At 43.6% G+C, this 15,996-nt stretch overlaps 2 protein-coding genes across 3 annotated transcripts; one reads left to right on the top strand and one right to left on the bottom strand.

The window, feature by feature from the left end:
* Window positions 1–631: 631 nt before the first annotated feature.
* On the bottom strand, window positions 632–5,925 carry pygo2 (pygopus homolog 2 (Drosophila)). Of its 2 annotated transcripts, none has more exons than XM_020102001.2 (3): window positions 4,881–5,925; window positions 4,207–4,259; window positions 632–3,916 (listed from the first exon to the last, which is right to left on the bottom strand). In XM_020102001.2, exons 1-3 carry the CDS (start codon window positions 4,930–4,932, stop codon window positions 2,213–2,215), a joined length of 1,809 nt encoding a protein of 602 aa, XP_019957560.2. In that variant the 5' UTR covers window positions 4,933–5,925; the 3' UTR covers window positions 632–2,212. The 2 variants fall into 2 exon arrangements, with proteins under 2 accessions (XP_019957560.2, XP_069372025.1); XM_069515924.1 differs by having other exon boundaries at window positions 5,713–5,910.
* A 1,230-nt stretch (window positions 5,926–7,155) lies between these two features.
* Window positions 7,156–15,683, top strand: LOC109638864 (SH2 domain-containing adapter protein E). The gene is made up of 6 exons (XM_020102045.2): window positions 7,156–8,096; window positions 10,148–10,274; window positions 11,754–11,990; window positions 12,691–12,931; window positions 13,638–13,757; window positions 14,354–15,683. The coding sequence occupies exons 1-6, from the start codon at window positions 7,599–7,601 to the stop codon at window positions 14,535–14,537; spliced, it is 1,407 nt and encodes a 468-aa protein (XP_019957604.1). The 5' UTR covers window positions 7,156–7,598; the 3' UTR covers window positions 14,538–15,683.
* The last annotated feature ends 313 nt before the right edge of the window (window positions 15,684–15,996 follow it).

Raw genomic sequence — 15,996 nt, 5'->3', positions numbered from 1 at the left:
CCTGATCATTGTCTTTTTAACATCTGGCCTTAACCCAGATATAACACAGACCCCTTAATGAATCATTGAAGTTTCTGTTTTTAGACAGATTCTGGTTTGGGAGTGACAGAAAAAAGAGAACAGATCTTTGAATTGTATTTTCAGTGGCCACAGTTCCTGGATTCCAGAGAGATTTCCTTGAGAGTAAATAATTATCATTAATTCATTACTGAAAGTTTTCTGGAAATTCTCTTGGTTATATCAGAGAGCTTCATTGGAATTTGAACCCTTGAAAGCTTGATTTTACCCACAGTTAGAGCCTAATTATTTTTTGTAAACGTCTTAATAATTTATTAGGACATAAAAAATGTACAGACCCACAACATAAACTTTAACCTTATTTTTTCAGAATGTTCTTGATTCAAATATCAGCATAGATAACTGCTCCTAAACAACCAATTATTTTCATGACTGAGAGTAAAACTTTGAAGTAAATCACTGATGGTTTAAAGTTAAATTACCTAGAAAAAAAAACCAAGTTAGAGTTAAAACTGTAACTGGGCATTATGACAAAGAAATTACATTATGTTTTAATTAGATTTCCAACCCTCATTTTAATACAATGTTTAGCAATAAAAAACAGACAGACGAGTACAAAAAATCTCTTTACTTCAGAGTTCAGTACCTTTCCCTTTCCCACCTGGTGTGGGACTCAGTGGTTCCTCCAAGTTTCACCAGGAGGCGCCACAACAGAGCAAAAGCACAGCACAAATACCAGTACAAAATTAAAAGGGAACAGCTGAGAGAGCAAGAAAAAGGCAATTGAATGAAGTAAATGAAAGGAAACAAAGAAAGAAGAATAGTTATAAACACCTTATACTGTGACAGAAGTGTGAAAATGGGTATTTTTCGCTCATTAGTTATTTGGTCTACTTCAAGGCCTCTCGCTGCACAGAGGCCAGAATATAAACATAAACAGGTCAGACACTTACTGCATTGGTTCACATGCACCCCCCGCCCCCTTTTTTTCTATTTTTTTTGTTAAAAAGAAATATGAACATTTGATATGACATGATGTCACTACTTGCTATGCCAACACCATCCAAAAGCACTGATGTCACAATTCATGTGTACTGCAGAGATAAAAACAAACTGTTGACTCTAACGTACTGTATAAAAAACCAAAACGCCATATTGTTTACAACCAAGACACATAGGTTCAACTCATTATTTTTGTTCATTGGTCGACTCTGTGGCATGTTCACAACGGATGGGGGAGTTCCAGACAAATGTTTCGTCCTAATATTTACAACTACATGGACTAAGCCTTCGATGTGAAGTGTGGGTGTAATCTCGGCCTGGGTCTCCTTTGGATTTATCAGCACAGGGTACAAAATAAGTACAGGGTCAAAGTATGTGTGTGCATGTATGTAGGAATTATCAAAAGAACTTAGTAATAGATCCTCCCCCCCACTTGACATTTATATTTCACAATACTCATGATACTGTTTACACGGAAATATACTGATGTGTTATTCTGTTTTCTTGTACTTGCTTCCAGGAAAAAAAGTTGTGATGTCCTACAATAAAAGCTGTGATTCAATCAATGAATGAAAGAAACTCAAGTCCCTTTTAGAGTTTTATGGACTCGTCATTATTAAACTTTTTCATTTGTAAAGAATCTATAAATGATGTGTTTTAATTCAAAGCCAAAAATAATCAAAGAATACTGTTGGTACTTTGGGTCAAAACACAGTCTGGCCATTATCCAACAATTAGCTCCCTGTCTAGCGTGGGATCGTGTGTGTGTTTGTTTGAAATACCATCACACTCTTGTGGTGCGAGTGTGCCAAGTCAATCCCAGTCAGTCAGTGCGGGAGCTTCCGTGCCAGTCAGTTACAAAGTGTGTGAGGTAGTGTGTTGGTGTCAGTGCTTTGCTGGTTGGCAGGCTAGATGTCTGGAGGACTGTGTAATTTTAACATTCATCATGATTTGACTCCTGTGGGGTGGGGAGAAGAAAAATCGTTTGCCTAGAGTCACTCAAAGTGCTATTTATAAGCATGGATGTCAATGAGTGTGTTCCTCTGTGTAGTGAACAAGTAAAGGGCTAGTCAAGAGAAAACTGGGCAAGAAGCTGACATGACACACACGTCATTCAGTGAGATCAGAACAAAGATGTCTCTATGTGTCCTTACGTGTCGCACCTCCACGCTGCTCTTTTGTCACCCACTCCTCAACTCTCATTAGCTGCCACCAGCTGGCCTAATCCCTGGCGCACAAACACAGCCTGGATGTCCTTGGTCTTGATGCAGAAGTCACAGGCCCAAACAGCAGAGCTCTCTCGAGTCAGCAGCCCGTACGCTGGCTCTGTCAGGCCTGTACAGTCACGGTGGAACCAGCGTTGGCACGAGGCCTCGCACAGGATGGCGTCCTGGTCGTCGTGGACCTCCGCCATACAGAGGCCGCAAGGAAAGACCATACCGGGGCCACCGAGTTTTCCGGGGCCAGAACCGGGCCCGGTCGAAGGGGCAGCAGGGCCAGGGGGCAGGGGAGACTGGGTGTTGGGAGTTGAGGTGGAGTTAGAAGGGGGGTTGGGGTTGCTGCCAGGAGTGTTGCCTCCATTGTTATTGGTCATGCTGTTCTGACCTGAATTTGAGGCTGCATTTGGCATCGGACCACCAGAACCTGGGGTGTTGTTCTGCTGGTTGTAAGGTGTGGAGCCAGGGGCAGAGTTAGGGGGAGTGGATTGTTGCTGCTGCTGGGTAGAGTTATTAGAGTTTGGTGTGTTTGAATTGCTGGGGGGCTGTAGCTGAGAGGGAGGTGGATGCTGGGGCTGCCCTGATCCATTCAGGGGTCCAGTGGGAGAAGAGTTAGGGTTAGGCTGTGGCTGCGCTGAGGGAGGCTGACCAGGTGTATTGGCATTGGGCTGCTGAACGTCAGGGTGACCAGGGAAGCCGCCCCCAGGCTGTGGTGGGCCAGAGTTAGGAGGAGGGCCAGGGGTGGTGTTATTAGGAGGGGGGCCATTAGGATTTAGGTTAAGTTGTTGCTGCTGCTGCTGCTGCTGTTGTTGTTGTTGTTGTTGCTGCTGCTGCTGCTGCTGCTGAGGTCCAGGCGGTGCACCTCCTCCACCAAAGTTCTTTCCATCCTCGTTGCCTGGCCCTGGCGGACTGGGGCCTGGATAGGGACCATCCTGTGAGGTAGGGAACTGTCCTTGAGGGGGCATACCTGGTAACCCTCCTACCATGTTTCCTCCAGGGCCACCTCCCATGCCACCCATCATATTCATCCCAGGACCCATGCCTCCTCCCATGGAAGGCAGGGGGCCATGGGGGGGGCCTCTGGGGCCTCCACCGCCAGGTAGTGGTGGACTGTTGAATGGATGTCCACCCTGTCCATGCTGCTGCTGTGGAGGCATGCCAAACCGAGGATGGGGTGGCCCCCCTCCTCCGGGACCTCCCATACCCCCTGGCGACAACATGGGATTGAATCCTGGCCCAGGGTGCATGGGTGGACTGAAGTTTGGTGGCATATTGAACTGAGAGGGGCCACCAGGGGGGAATCCTCCACCACCTCCTCCTCCCCCTGCACCCCCTCCTCCACCACCTCCGAAGCCAGGCATTCCTCCAAAACCTAGCTGGTGGTGAGGCCCAGCATTAGGTGAAGGGCCAAATGGTGGCCTCCGCCCAGGCTGACCGCCACCAGGTCCTCCTGGGCCTCCCATGAAGCCCATGCCTCCTCCCATCCTGCCTCCACCACCATACCCACCTCCTCCACTTGCACCTGGGCTTGGAAGAAAGGGAGCACCACCTGGTCCACCTGCCCCACTCGGTCGGGAGGGGGGCCCAAAGTCATCGTCAAAGGGGTTGGAGGCGACCAGGTGGTCCACCATGGGGGTAGGAGGAGGTGCAAACTCAGTGAGGTGGGAGAACCCCGCAGCCTAAAACAAAGGAAAAAGAGTTGAACAACTGCTTTTGTTTTTATCGTTTTAATCAAACTAGATAACATACTCTCTCTTTGAATCAGTCTGAAAGGCCCTTTCTGTGTTTCCACCATGAAGCAAAGTATCAGATTTCCTCAAACCACTTAAATTTCGGCAGCTGTGACAGTGTGTGAATAACGTGTGATAGAAAAGTTGTTTTGTACAGCAGTGACTGTATGAATGCATGTGAGTGTGTGGCCATGACCAGAAGAGCGCTACAAAAAAAAAACTGTCCATTCAATTATCACCTGAGCGGTTGATTTCCTCGCCTTCTTCTTCTCCGGGCTCTTCATCTGAGAAGCTGAAAGATTAAAACAAGGAGGAGAGGGGGAAATATAATATTAGCCGCAACAAAATCTGGGCTCCATTTTCTCATGCCTTTGGTCACCACCAATCGAGTGCAGCATCACATTTGGTTTGGCCAATACCCCTGAGTGACAGAGTGGAGCAGCTTTAGACCTAGGGCCTCTTTTCAAGTCCAACAGTTGAGATGGATTCAATGATGGGACAAAGACTGGCATGAGGACAAGATGCTTGAACATCCAGGCGTTATCATCACCCCAAGGTTATTATGAAGCCTTGAATCGCAAAATGACCCAGGCGGACCAAATGACCCAGGCGAGGGGGAGAGAGGCCGCAAACAGAGGCAGAAAAGGTAAGGTCAATGAGGGAGACAGGGAAAAAAGAGACGAAGACATGAGAACGAGGAAACGTAGCTGGGGGTACATTGACAGCAAGATAGACATCGACCCCATTCACAGGTCCATTCTGTGAGAAACAGCCACCACCGGAGACAGTCGTGAAGTTTACATGTGGGGGGAGGCGAGAAGGGGTTTTGCTAACAGCACCAGTGCAGCCCATTGCAGCGCAGTAATGGATGATTCCGATCTGATTGGGGGAGATGGGTGAAGTTAATTCCTACCTTTGCTCCGTTTTCCTTGTCCCGCCTGTAGTCTCCCCGATTCGGCAGCCATTAGCTAATATGACTGTCGGTGAAGTGGCATGTCACCGTTCATATGCAAGAAAAAAAAAGTTAAAAATGACGACGTCTGGAAAGGCTTATGTGCCGAGGAGGTGGAATGCGCCTTCAGGTCATGACAATAACGAGAAAATGGTTGTCATCACAGCAGAAACGGCTTTTTGGTTGGTTGGTTGTTAGATTTATGTTTTAACAACGTCGGCCCAGGTCTGCAAACTCCTTTCCAGCTGCAAATGTTCCGCCACGGTGTCTGTCACGCCGGGATTTGGTCACCAAATCAGCGTCAGGTAACCCTGAGCTGGATCACGCTATTTAGCACAAGTTCGTTTGGTTGCTGGTTTTTATTTTGTTAGCTAGCTGAGTGGAAGTGGTTGCTCGCTACCTGGCTCGTGTGCCGGTGCAAGCAATGTTACAAGGCACCCCCCCCCCTCTCTCTAAAAAAAATGATCACTTACAGATGTGTGGCTAAGAAGCAGCTAGCTAACGCAAGCTAGTGACTGCCTTGGCTAACTAGCTAGCCACGTTACTCAATGTGGCTAGCTAGCAGCGCAGAGTGACCGCAACAACTGGCACATCGATGCGAAACTGCGATTTCATGTCCACAAATCGACCATGTGCCCTTCGATACACTCATCACAGCAGGTATGAGGCAAAGCAGCCGACCACGTCTCCGAGAGCTGTGGTCCACTATGCTAGCATTAGCTTGCTAGCTAACGTTAGCATGCCACTGAAGATAGCTAGCCATCTTGCAGGCTGTCTGGGAAGCAAACTGTACCCTTTCTCCGTTGCTTGCTCTGCTGTCCCGTTAAACTGAAACTCTCTGGTGCGTCATTGCCAGACAAACCGGTCCTCACACGGCGTATGCTTGATGATCCACCATTCGGCTATAATTCATTCAAAAACGCAAATTTTGCCATAATTATCGTGGCCTTCTGTCGCCACCGGACAAAGAGGGACAAACAGGAGTATCGCGCACCACGGAGCGTCTCATTCCGCCCGAAAACCGGGGGTGCGGAGAGGTGTAATCCACGACCGTAAAAAGATTTTCAGATCATTTACAGAACTACCGACATACTGTGTGATTCATAGAGTGTTCAATTAATATATTTGACCGTCTGATTGCCTCTTAATTGTTCATAGTGTTCGAGTTTTAACTTTTAGAATTAGTGTCATACCTCTCGCTGGTGCATATGGAGCAGCTCAGAACGGACCATTTCCTTACTATACTATACAGAATGAAATCAGAGGTGGAGATTAATTACACAGCCAATTAAACACACCACCAAGTGACATTATGATTAATATACAATCAGTGCTCCACGTCATACTATCAGCATAGTTGTCAACTTTGGTTCAAGTTTCTTTATCGAAAGATAATGCATGAATGGAGGTTGGCTGCTGTGTGATATTAATGCCTCAGAGCAGAATCAATACTAACAGTAATTTGATTTATATTAGAATGCGTGTATCCTGATATATGTTATAATGTTGATTGGTATAGGCCTAATTATGATTAATTAGTTTCATCAGTTATAGAAAGAGGCCTTGAAATAATACAGATATTACAGAAGTTTACTTTGTTTGTTACTGTAGAGTAATATGGTACATTTACTTAAGCGTTGCTCTCAAGTACTATTTTGAGGTACTTATTTTTACTTCAGTATGGTTATATCAAGTAGATTACATCACATTTCAGAAAAAATGGAACAACATAAAAACACTAATCTGGTTGTTATGGTTACTATTTTCTTCCCAGATTAAGACTGTACCCAGGAAACCCATACAGTCGTAATAATAATTATTATTATATACTTTATTTATACAGGACTTTTCCAAACAATGTTAGTGGTTAGGGCAGGATTAAAACATTTCATATAACAACAACAACAACAATATTAACACACTTTATTTACACATAAAGTGCTTTGACATGCCAAGAACAGATTTAAAACATTTCAGGACAAAGATCAATAAGATCAGGGAATAAACAAAGACAGGAATAAAATATTTTAAATACATGTATTTAACAATAAAATAAAATAAAACAATGATTTTATACTAGGAAAAAAACGATGTAAATCAATAATGATTTAAAAGCTGTCACTGACTCTGCAAACCTACACCGTGGCATCTAGAATTAAATACACCGCCCACCCAGCTCTGCCTCCCCCATCCTCTCAACTTCACACACCCCCTCCCCTCTCCTCACTCCAGCCTCAGTCACAGGCTCGTTGAGATGGTGGACGGTCACAGATCTGCCTCTCTGGGAATGGGACCACACGTCAGAAGTAGGACAAACTTTACCTTCTTTCTCTCTCATCCCATTCTGAAGACTCCTCTCCATCCAGAGGGAATGCACCTTTTCTCTGGAGCAGGTGTTAGACAACCACAAATGGGCTAAAGTTTTATTTTTCCTCCCTTTGCCAAACAGGCATGAAGGCTGTGAGTGTTGGGTGTTTGAGCAGAGAGCGATGGGCTTTTAAGAGCATGTATGATATTCTTTAAAGTGAGGTGTGGAGCTCCTGTCCTAGAATAAAGCAGCGGAAGTCTTTTGTGGGAAAGGGCTGTGATTTGTAAAGGTGCGTCTCTGGGGCCCTGTATGGAGCTGAAAGGTGTCGGAGCAGGCACAGAGAGGTTTCACTGGTTTCCGTCTGAGCTGCAATGGCAAAGTGGTTCAAGGAGTTTCCCATCAACCTGAAAAATGGTGCCGACAGAATCCGCTCAGCCTCAGAGTCACAACCAAGAGCCGGTAAGAGCCTGGTCGCCGGCATAGGCACCAAAACCTCAGGCTCCAAAACGGGCCATCGCAAGAACTCCTCCTCTGACAGCACCGGCGGAGGAGTTGGGTCTCTCCTGACCGGGAGGAACCGGAAAAACTCGGCTGTGGAGCTGGGTAAGACCGGTGGGAGCTCCCCGAGTAAAGATGGGAAAGTGTGGGACAACCTGCTGTCCGGGAAGATCCGGAAGAACTCTAGATCGGAGCCTGTGTTCGAGGAGCAGCCCCGGGGCCTGAAGAGCTCCACGTCCGCCAATGGCTCCTACATCAACCGGCTGATCAGACTGGACAAACAGGACAAGAGCCCCAACTTCAACAGCGGTACCATCAGCAACACAGTGGGGACTGAAGCAGAGAAACCAGCCCAGAGCAAAGCAGAAACAGTGAGTAACCATCTGCCTCCAAAACATGTCAATACACCATAATATCCTGTAATATCCAGGATAATATCCTCATCTGTGTTGTTTGTCCTGTTCATAGCCTGTTTTTCTTCAAAATTATCTCGGTTTTGCTTTGATACATGAGTTCAAATATCAAATTTCAAGATCTTACAGGGGTTTATTTAGTCTGTCAGTAAGTAAAGATACTGTATTTCTATTCAGAAACATTGTTTTTTTTCCTTCTAACTTTTAAATATCCCAGAACTACTAACCAATACATTTACTCTATTATTGCACTCCAGTAACTTTCAGGTACTTCTGACACTTTAGTATTAATATTTCCAGTTTATGCTCCTTTGAATTGCCATTGTATCACATTTTATAGGAAATGAAACAAGATAAATACTCCTCTGGTTGCTATGGTTACTATTTGCCTCTTAGATTAAGATTTTATGCAGGAAAACCATGATGGATTCTCCAATTCGGTATTGCTGCTTTTGTAGTGGAATTTCTTTTATAGCTTTTGTACTATTTAGTAAGTATAAGATGCAAATGTGTCTCCCAACACTATACTGAATGATTTTTGGGGTTTCTAACTGTTGATATGACAATCAACGTAAATTAAAACCATCAGAATCACAGTGGCACCTTCCTCTGATTTTTTCAGCAGTGCAACAAAAATAAAATGTGTTGTCATCAATATTAGTGACAATGAAGTGGCCGGGCTCCAGTCCAAGCTCTGAAAATTGATATTAATATGACTGCGTCTCCTTCCCCTTTGTCTCTGCAACACTCCATTGTGTCCACTCCTCCCAGTCACTCTGTCTATCTCTCTTTCTCTTCCTCTCCACCCCACGTCCTCACACCCACCTTCACGCTGCCTTGAATACAAAGCTGCGGTCAGACATGAGGCCTTCACCTCCCTCTCCTCTGGCTCAGTATTCCCCTTTTCTCACCCGCCCTCCCTCCCACTCATCCCTCTCTTTCACTAGAAATCAGGCCCCCTGGTGAAAGCTATCATGTTATAAAAAGCATTGTGTCATTTGACACTCAGGTGCTATCCCAAACTCCCTCCAGCTTGGCTTTGAAAAACCAAAAAAAGAGGAGAAAGAGAGAAGTCAGGACGTGATAGTGGAGAGAAGGTGTGAAAAAAGACAGATAAAAGAGAATGAAATGGGGAGTTTTATGTTGCAAAAAGGGAGTAAATCCCCATTCTCCATCTCAAATTCATGCATCAACCACTTGTTTAATGGCTAAGTGGAGCGAATACCTCCACCGAGACCCAACAGTCCCCTTATGAGACCACATTTAAATTCACTAGATCTGGATTTTATTTAGATCCGCACCAAATTGCAAATACATACATTTCACCTAAATGTGCCTGATTTGTTTACATCAAGATTCACGAATCATTCCCTGGGAAATTACATGTTAACAACACTGCAACTTTATTATAAATGCAGACAAATGAGTAAGAGAGACGGCTTCACTTTATGGCCTCCTCTTATCTCTGGTTGGTTAGCGGCTTGTAAAATAAAAAAGATGTGGTGCTGATAAGATGACGAGACAGTGGAGTGTAAGTGGAAAAGAGGTTGTTAACTTAAGAGACTTTAGGAGGATGAGCATTTCATTTTTATATATGGAATGCTAAAATACATAATGATGCCACTTTGGTCTTTGGTATTTAAATACATTATTTATAAAACAATCGGATGAATTAATTATAAATCAGTGTGAATGATGCAACAATTCTTTTTTTAATGTCACACCAGATGCTGAAATCATTTTATAATATTGTTCATTTCCATCATATTTTTATTCTAATTCTGCCAACTTCAATGATAAGGCTAACAGGTCATGGAAATTATCGACACAACTCCCTCGACACAATAATGACACAATAACGTCTGATTCCTGTGACCACGGTATACAAAATATTTACATGAATTCTTGTTTATTTCCTTCAAATCCAATCTGAAAATATTTGTCTTTATAGTATCTAAACTTTGCCTGACACATATTGATTTACCTGTGTGTGCTTTTATGTTTTGCAGGTAATAATTCTTGAGGATTATGCAGATCCATTTGACGCCCAGAAGACCAGAGAGCAAAGAGAGGCAGAGCGGGTTGGGGAGAATGATGGTTACATGGAGCCTTATGATGCCCAGCAGATGATCACTGGTGAGACTTTCATTAATACATGTTTACATTGATATGATCTCACTGCCTTGTTGTTACAGAAACAGTAGCAGGAAGACACTCTGCTTTTAACCGTGTATCCTCAACGACAGGATTCTCATTTTCAGTCTCTCCGGGCCGAGCAGTGAGAACATGAACTCCCTCCCCCAGTGCTCTCTGCACCCCATGGGGTTGCCACAGCAACTCCGCTGCATTCGGACAATGGGTGCAGTTTCCTGACCCTGCTTCCTCTTTCCTGTCTCTGTTTCCTGGTACTATTCTCTAAAAAGGAAGTTGTCCCTCAGTGCCCCCCCCCTCCTCTCCTCTAGGATGCAGCTCTGTGTAAACCCCTACATGGACCTGTCTGCCCATTTATCAAAACTTCCCAGCATCCAGGATGACTGGTGGTCCGTCGTCCAATCGCATGCCCCCCCGACCTTTCCTTCCATCGCTCCATTGTTTTGACTAAAAAGAGGGTTACACAATAGCCTGCTGTGAATGTGAGAATGTTTTATTGCTGTGCTCTCGAGTAGCTGTCACTTCAATCAGTGCCACTTCCAGGCCTCCTCAAAGAAGTGGATGTGATGATGTGACTCAGTCCATTTACAAGGTTTAAATCACAGTGACATCAGACTCTTGCTGACTTCCTCGCTGTGATTTAAACCTCGTAAATCGACTGAGTCACATCATCACATCCTCTGCAGACTTCTTTGAGGAGGCCTGGAAGTGGCAGAGCCATGAGAGTGAAGCAGCATCATTATTAACACATCAGATACCAGAAACTAAACCTATGATTTATTGGGACTAACATGTGTTTGATTGTGAAATAGATTCATCATGACTGGTTGTTGAAATTGATATTAACATCCTAAAAAAGGACAGAGAATATCAATTGATTTTGTCAGTTGGCAGTTTTAGACAAGCTGGATTTGCAAACATGAAAATCTATCCAAATCTATACAAATGCTGGTGGCAGCTGCTGATGACCAGGGTTTTCCACTGCTGTCCAATATGACATCAGTATTCCTGATGTACATGAATTTATTGCACATGAAATCCAAAGTTTGCATTTCTCTGTGAATTAAATATTCATAAAAAAATGGAGAATCATACAAAGTTTTGAGTAAAAAATTGAAATGAAAAAAATGATTGAACTTTACGAGTCTGATGTACTACACATGAAACTGTAATAGCTTTTCATGCTGTAGAATCGTTTATTTCACATTTCACACATTACAACATATTATTAAAAATTCAACTTATTATTTTTTCATACCAGTAATTATGGTAATTTAATATTATTATATATGATCTTTTAATAACAAAAAAATCCAAATATGAGGTTAAATATCCTCTTTACTATCAATCTTGTCTCATGGCTTTGGAAAGGAGATGTCTGTGACATACACACACTCATACCATCATTGTAGTGTTGGTTATCTGAGGCCTGAATGTTTACATCTTATGTGTTCTACCTGCCAGAGATCAGACGTCGGGGGTCCAAGGACCTGCTGAAGGTCTGCGTGCTGATGGAGGGGAGTGAGGGGAAGGTAGAGGAGGGCCAGTCTGCTCCCCTTCAGATCTATGATGTTCCGTACGAGGGGGGAGGTGAAGGTGACAAGCAAGTGGTCACACGGCCGGAGCTGGATCCTCGGCCCTCCACCGAGTATGAGCTGCCTTGGGAGTGGAAGAAGGAGCACATTGTCAGAACTCTGTCAGGTAAATAGATCGCTCCAATTCTAGGAAAGAATGCAAGGGAAGTTTTCTTCTGAACACACCTGAACTGAACTTCCTGCACTTTTAAATCATTAATCCATTCTTATACTTGTTTGCGTAAGTAAGAAACTAGAATGATGGCATGTCTCCCACAGTCTGCACCAAATCGCTCACACTCATTGATACTCACTTTCCGCCTTTTTTCATCACGATCTTGGTGAAAATGTCAATAAGCTCATTGAAATCTTGCAAAGATAAAGAAAGTGATAAAAACATTCCTGGCCGGATGGATCCACACCAAAATTCAATGGGTTATTTCTTGGCCCTTGTTCCATCCTTCCACCAAGTTCATGAAAAATAAAACCTCCTTGGCAGAGGTAATAAAAGTGCATTGCTGAATTCAGGCTGCCACTTCTTAGATCGTGATACTGGTCACATGCACCAACCCCGCCTCTTCTCTGCCTTAGATCCATATGAAAAATATTTAGTCAAAAAACAAGTCAGGCCTGCGCTCACATTTATATTTCATATGCTGCACAGACCAACAGCATACTAAATAATATCTTGCATGAGACATCAAAGTGCTGTCTTCTTATTCTATATTTACTGGAGGCGCTGGCATCCAGTTCAAACTTCAGATTTTGAGATTCTGTTATTTCTCTACATAAATTCATGTCTTCTCTCCTGACTCTTCTTCCCCCAGCACAGTTTGACAGCCCTGAGCGCCCAACCAAAGATGAGATGCCTCACCCGACACTCACCAGGCAGCCGCAGCATCCGCCCACCCAGCCGTTGTCTCAGCATCAGCATCTGAGGCAGAAAAGCTGGACCCAGAAGATCCTGAGATCGTCGCCACCGACCCTGTCGCCTTCCTCCACGCCGGGCAGCGGCCCTGACGCCGAGGTCTGCTGTGTGGACCCCTCACTGCCCCTGGAAAAACAGAGGTATCAGTTCCATTATGTTGAATATAGAATAATCCAGATTATGAGCGACAAAAAAGATAAGTATTGATTGTAGCTCATTGCTTTTCCATGTAAATGTTATTTGTAGAGTTTGTTTCTATGTATTTTTCTTTTTGCAATAAACCTCATTCCTGAATATTAATACACATGTTATTTAGTAGCATTAAAGTATCACTATGCAACTTTTACTGAGCGACAGCGCCCTCTGCAGCCACACATGGTGATTAGTCCTGTATGGCTCCATGTCTGAGCAATTAAGTAGTTTTCATGTAGAGAAAAAAAAGCCTATAAATCTCTTGACTGTGTATAGTCACACTCACTGAGCTGAAACACAACTGGAGGGTGGATATTACCCATGATCCCCGGCTTCCTAGGACCATGAGATCGCCCACTGTAACAAATCCACCAAACTGTTGAGAATCCTTCATATTTTCCTATTATTGGAGATAAATATGACTTTTAGGTAACAAAACTGTGACTCTCTGTCAGCTCCACACTTCTCACAGGAGAACGTACCCACTCACCAAAGTTACAGGCGTTCAGGGTGAGGAGTAGGATTTAAAGTGACTCCATTGTCCCTACGCTGAACCATCAAAGTCTTTTTAAAGCTACACAATGTTGCTGTGTCATTCTCTACAATCGATCCATAGCAAATTTAATGTAACTTCATCCCCCCCTCCCGCCTCAGCTGGTACCACGGCTGCGTGACCCGACAGGAGGCCGAGTTTCAGCTGCAGTCCTGCAAAGAGGCCAGCTTCCTGGTCAGGAACAGCGAGTCGGACAACAGCAAGTACTCCATCGCCCTCAAGTGAGTGTAAGAGGACAGTGCATGGGTAGTGTCCGAAGGACTGAGATAAAACTCACCTTAACTTTTTAGATTCTAAGGTTGTTACTATTCAGTACTTTTCTTATAGCAGATGGTAATTGCATGTATGAAGATGTATATTTTGCAGTGATTCAATGCAGTAGTGATTTTGCTACAGTTTTTGTCACGTTCATAAAATAAAAATCAGGATCTTGTGAATTTAAATGCGGTTTCTTAAGGTTTCCTCAAAAGGAGAGTGTCATGTATTCAAAGCCTGAAACAGCATATCAACTCCATCATCACTGCATTAAAATATGTATTGATCTGCCGCTAAAAGTATTCCCTGATAAAGTTTACTCCTGTTTGAGAATATTTTCCACAGAGTCAAGCTGTTTTGGAAATATTTACACAAACTGAAAGATTTTAAAATATATTTCTATCCTTGTAGTGTTGTAGTGAATGTGTTTGGGCTGAATATCACAGACATGTCAGAGGGTATCAAGAGATGTTACATGAATAGAAATGTTGTATACTTGAAAAGTGAAAGCTTTAAAACATGCACGAATTAATAGCATGTGTTTTGGGTCAATTCTCCTCAGGACAAGCCAGGGCTGCGTTCACATCATCGTTGCTCAGACCAAAGAGAGCGGCTACACCCTGGACCAGAGCAGCTGTGTGTTCCCCAACATCCCAGAGGTGGTGCACCATTACTGCACTCAGCGTCTGCCTTTCAATGGGGCCGAGCACATGACCCTGCTGCACCCGGTGCCTCGCATCCACTGACGACTCCACCCTAGCGCCGCGTTAGGTGACAAAACAAACACACCTCTGGGCCTGCTCGGACGCAACGTTTTCATACAACAGTCACAGTGAAGTTCAACGTGTTCTTGTGTTGCTATGTCCCTTTTCAACAAGTCCCACTGTGTGACTCAACTGTATCACCAGACTTTACATGTGTGTTTTTTATTTGTGTGGTCGTGAACACAGTTTTGCAGCTCAGCCTTAGTCTTGAAACTCTGGACGTCGTCACTTATTTTTTTTACTCATGCAAAACACACAGGCTGATGTTTTGCATGTGAACAAGGCTCAGCAGAAACCAAGAGGCACCTTTATTGATTAAATGTGACTTGAAGTTTGATTTGAAAGCCACTCATACACAGCTGCATTGTTTTAATCGTGCACCGTGGCTCTATTGAAAAATACATGTTATTATTGCCACAAATTTAAATTTAATATAAAGCAGGAAGTACTTCAGACTTCAGTTTTGTGTCTCTCTGCCTCTCTCTGGTGGATGTGCTGCTACACTACACCAACTTTGCCAGCACAAGTAAGTCTTTTCTCGAACTTCCCAGTTGATAAAAACCATGCACACGTAACACGCGTGTCTTTCCACTTATCAAGATATAGACAAACGCCAGCTATTTTATCCTAATGTGCGCAGCAGATTTCAAATTCACGCTCCTTATACTTGTTAGTTTTCTGTAACCGCTGCCCCCTGAGGTTTTCCTCTGTCTTACTGTGAATGAGGGAGTTGTTTCTACTCTGAACTGTGAAGAGTGAGTGATTCACCCTGATGTAATGTGCATGAGAGAGAAATGCAACGCTCGATGTAGTTGGAGCTTTTTAGGACAAGGACTGTGGCTGTTTCATTTTTGATTTTCAGATAAATAACAGCGCAAATGCCAACGGAACAAATGACGAGATACAATGTTTTTAAGTGACTGTCAAACTTCTGTATGATTTATGGACAAGATATTAACTGATATTGAAATAATGGAAACAAAAAGAAATGTTTAAATTCTGTATCAGGCCCCTGTTGCTGCTCACCTCGAGATGCAATGAAGCCAAACAGCAAAATGAGAATTTGTGACTGTATTTTATTCCCTGACTTATTTTTCTTTGTGTATTCTAAATATAACAGACATCTGATATGGTTTGTCTTAATTTGGTGAAAAGCTGGAAATCATTTCGTCTGCAACACAGAGTGATTTCAGCCATAAATACCATAAATAAGGTCAAAGGTTTCTCTTGCATCCTATTTTTCCTGGCAGCCTGACACCCCCATGTCTTCTCTGTGATTTAAGGAAGTCGGTTTGTGGTTTTTGGCAGCGTGCTCACAAAGAAGTAATCCAAGGAGACACACCTGTTGTACATTTTTCACCGATGTCTTTTTGATTTGTGGAGACCTGATGTTCAGACATTGTAAAACAAAAGCTAATGAGAAAAAGGTCCTGAGTCTCGG

Source organism: Paralichthys olivaceus, chromosome 20 (assembly GCF_024713975.1).
Source record: "Paralichthys olivaceus isolate ysfri-2021 chromosome 20, ASM2471397v2, whole genome shotgun sequence".
Classification (NCBI taxonomy): domain Eukaryota; kingdom Metazoa; phylum Chordata; class Actinopteri; order Pleuronectiformes; family Paralichthyidae; genus Paralichthys; species Paralichthys olivaceus.
The sequence above is the reverse complement of the archived record's forward strand: the minus strand, read 5'-3'. Positions and strand labels throughout refer to the sequence as shown.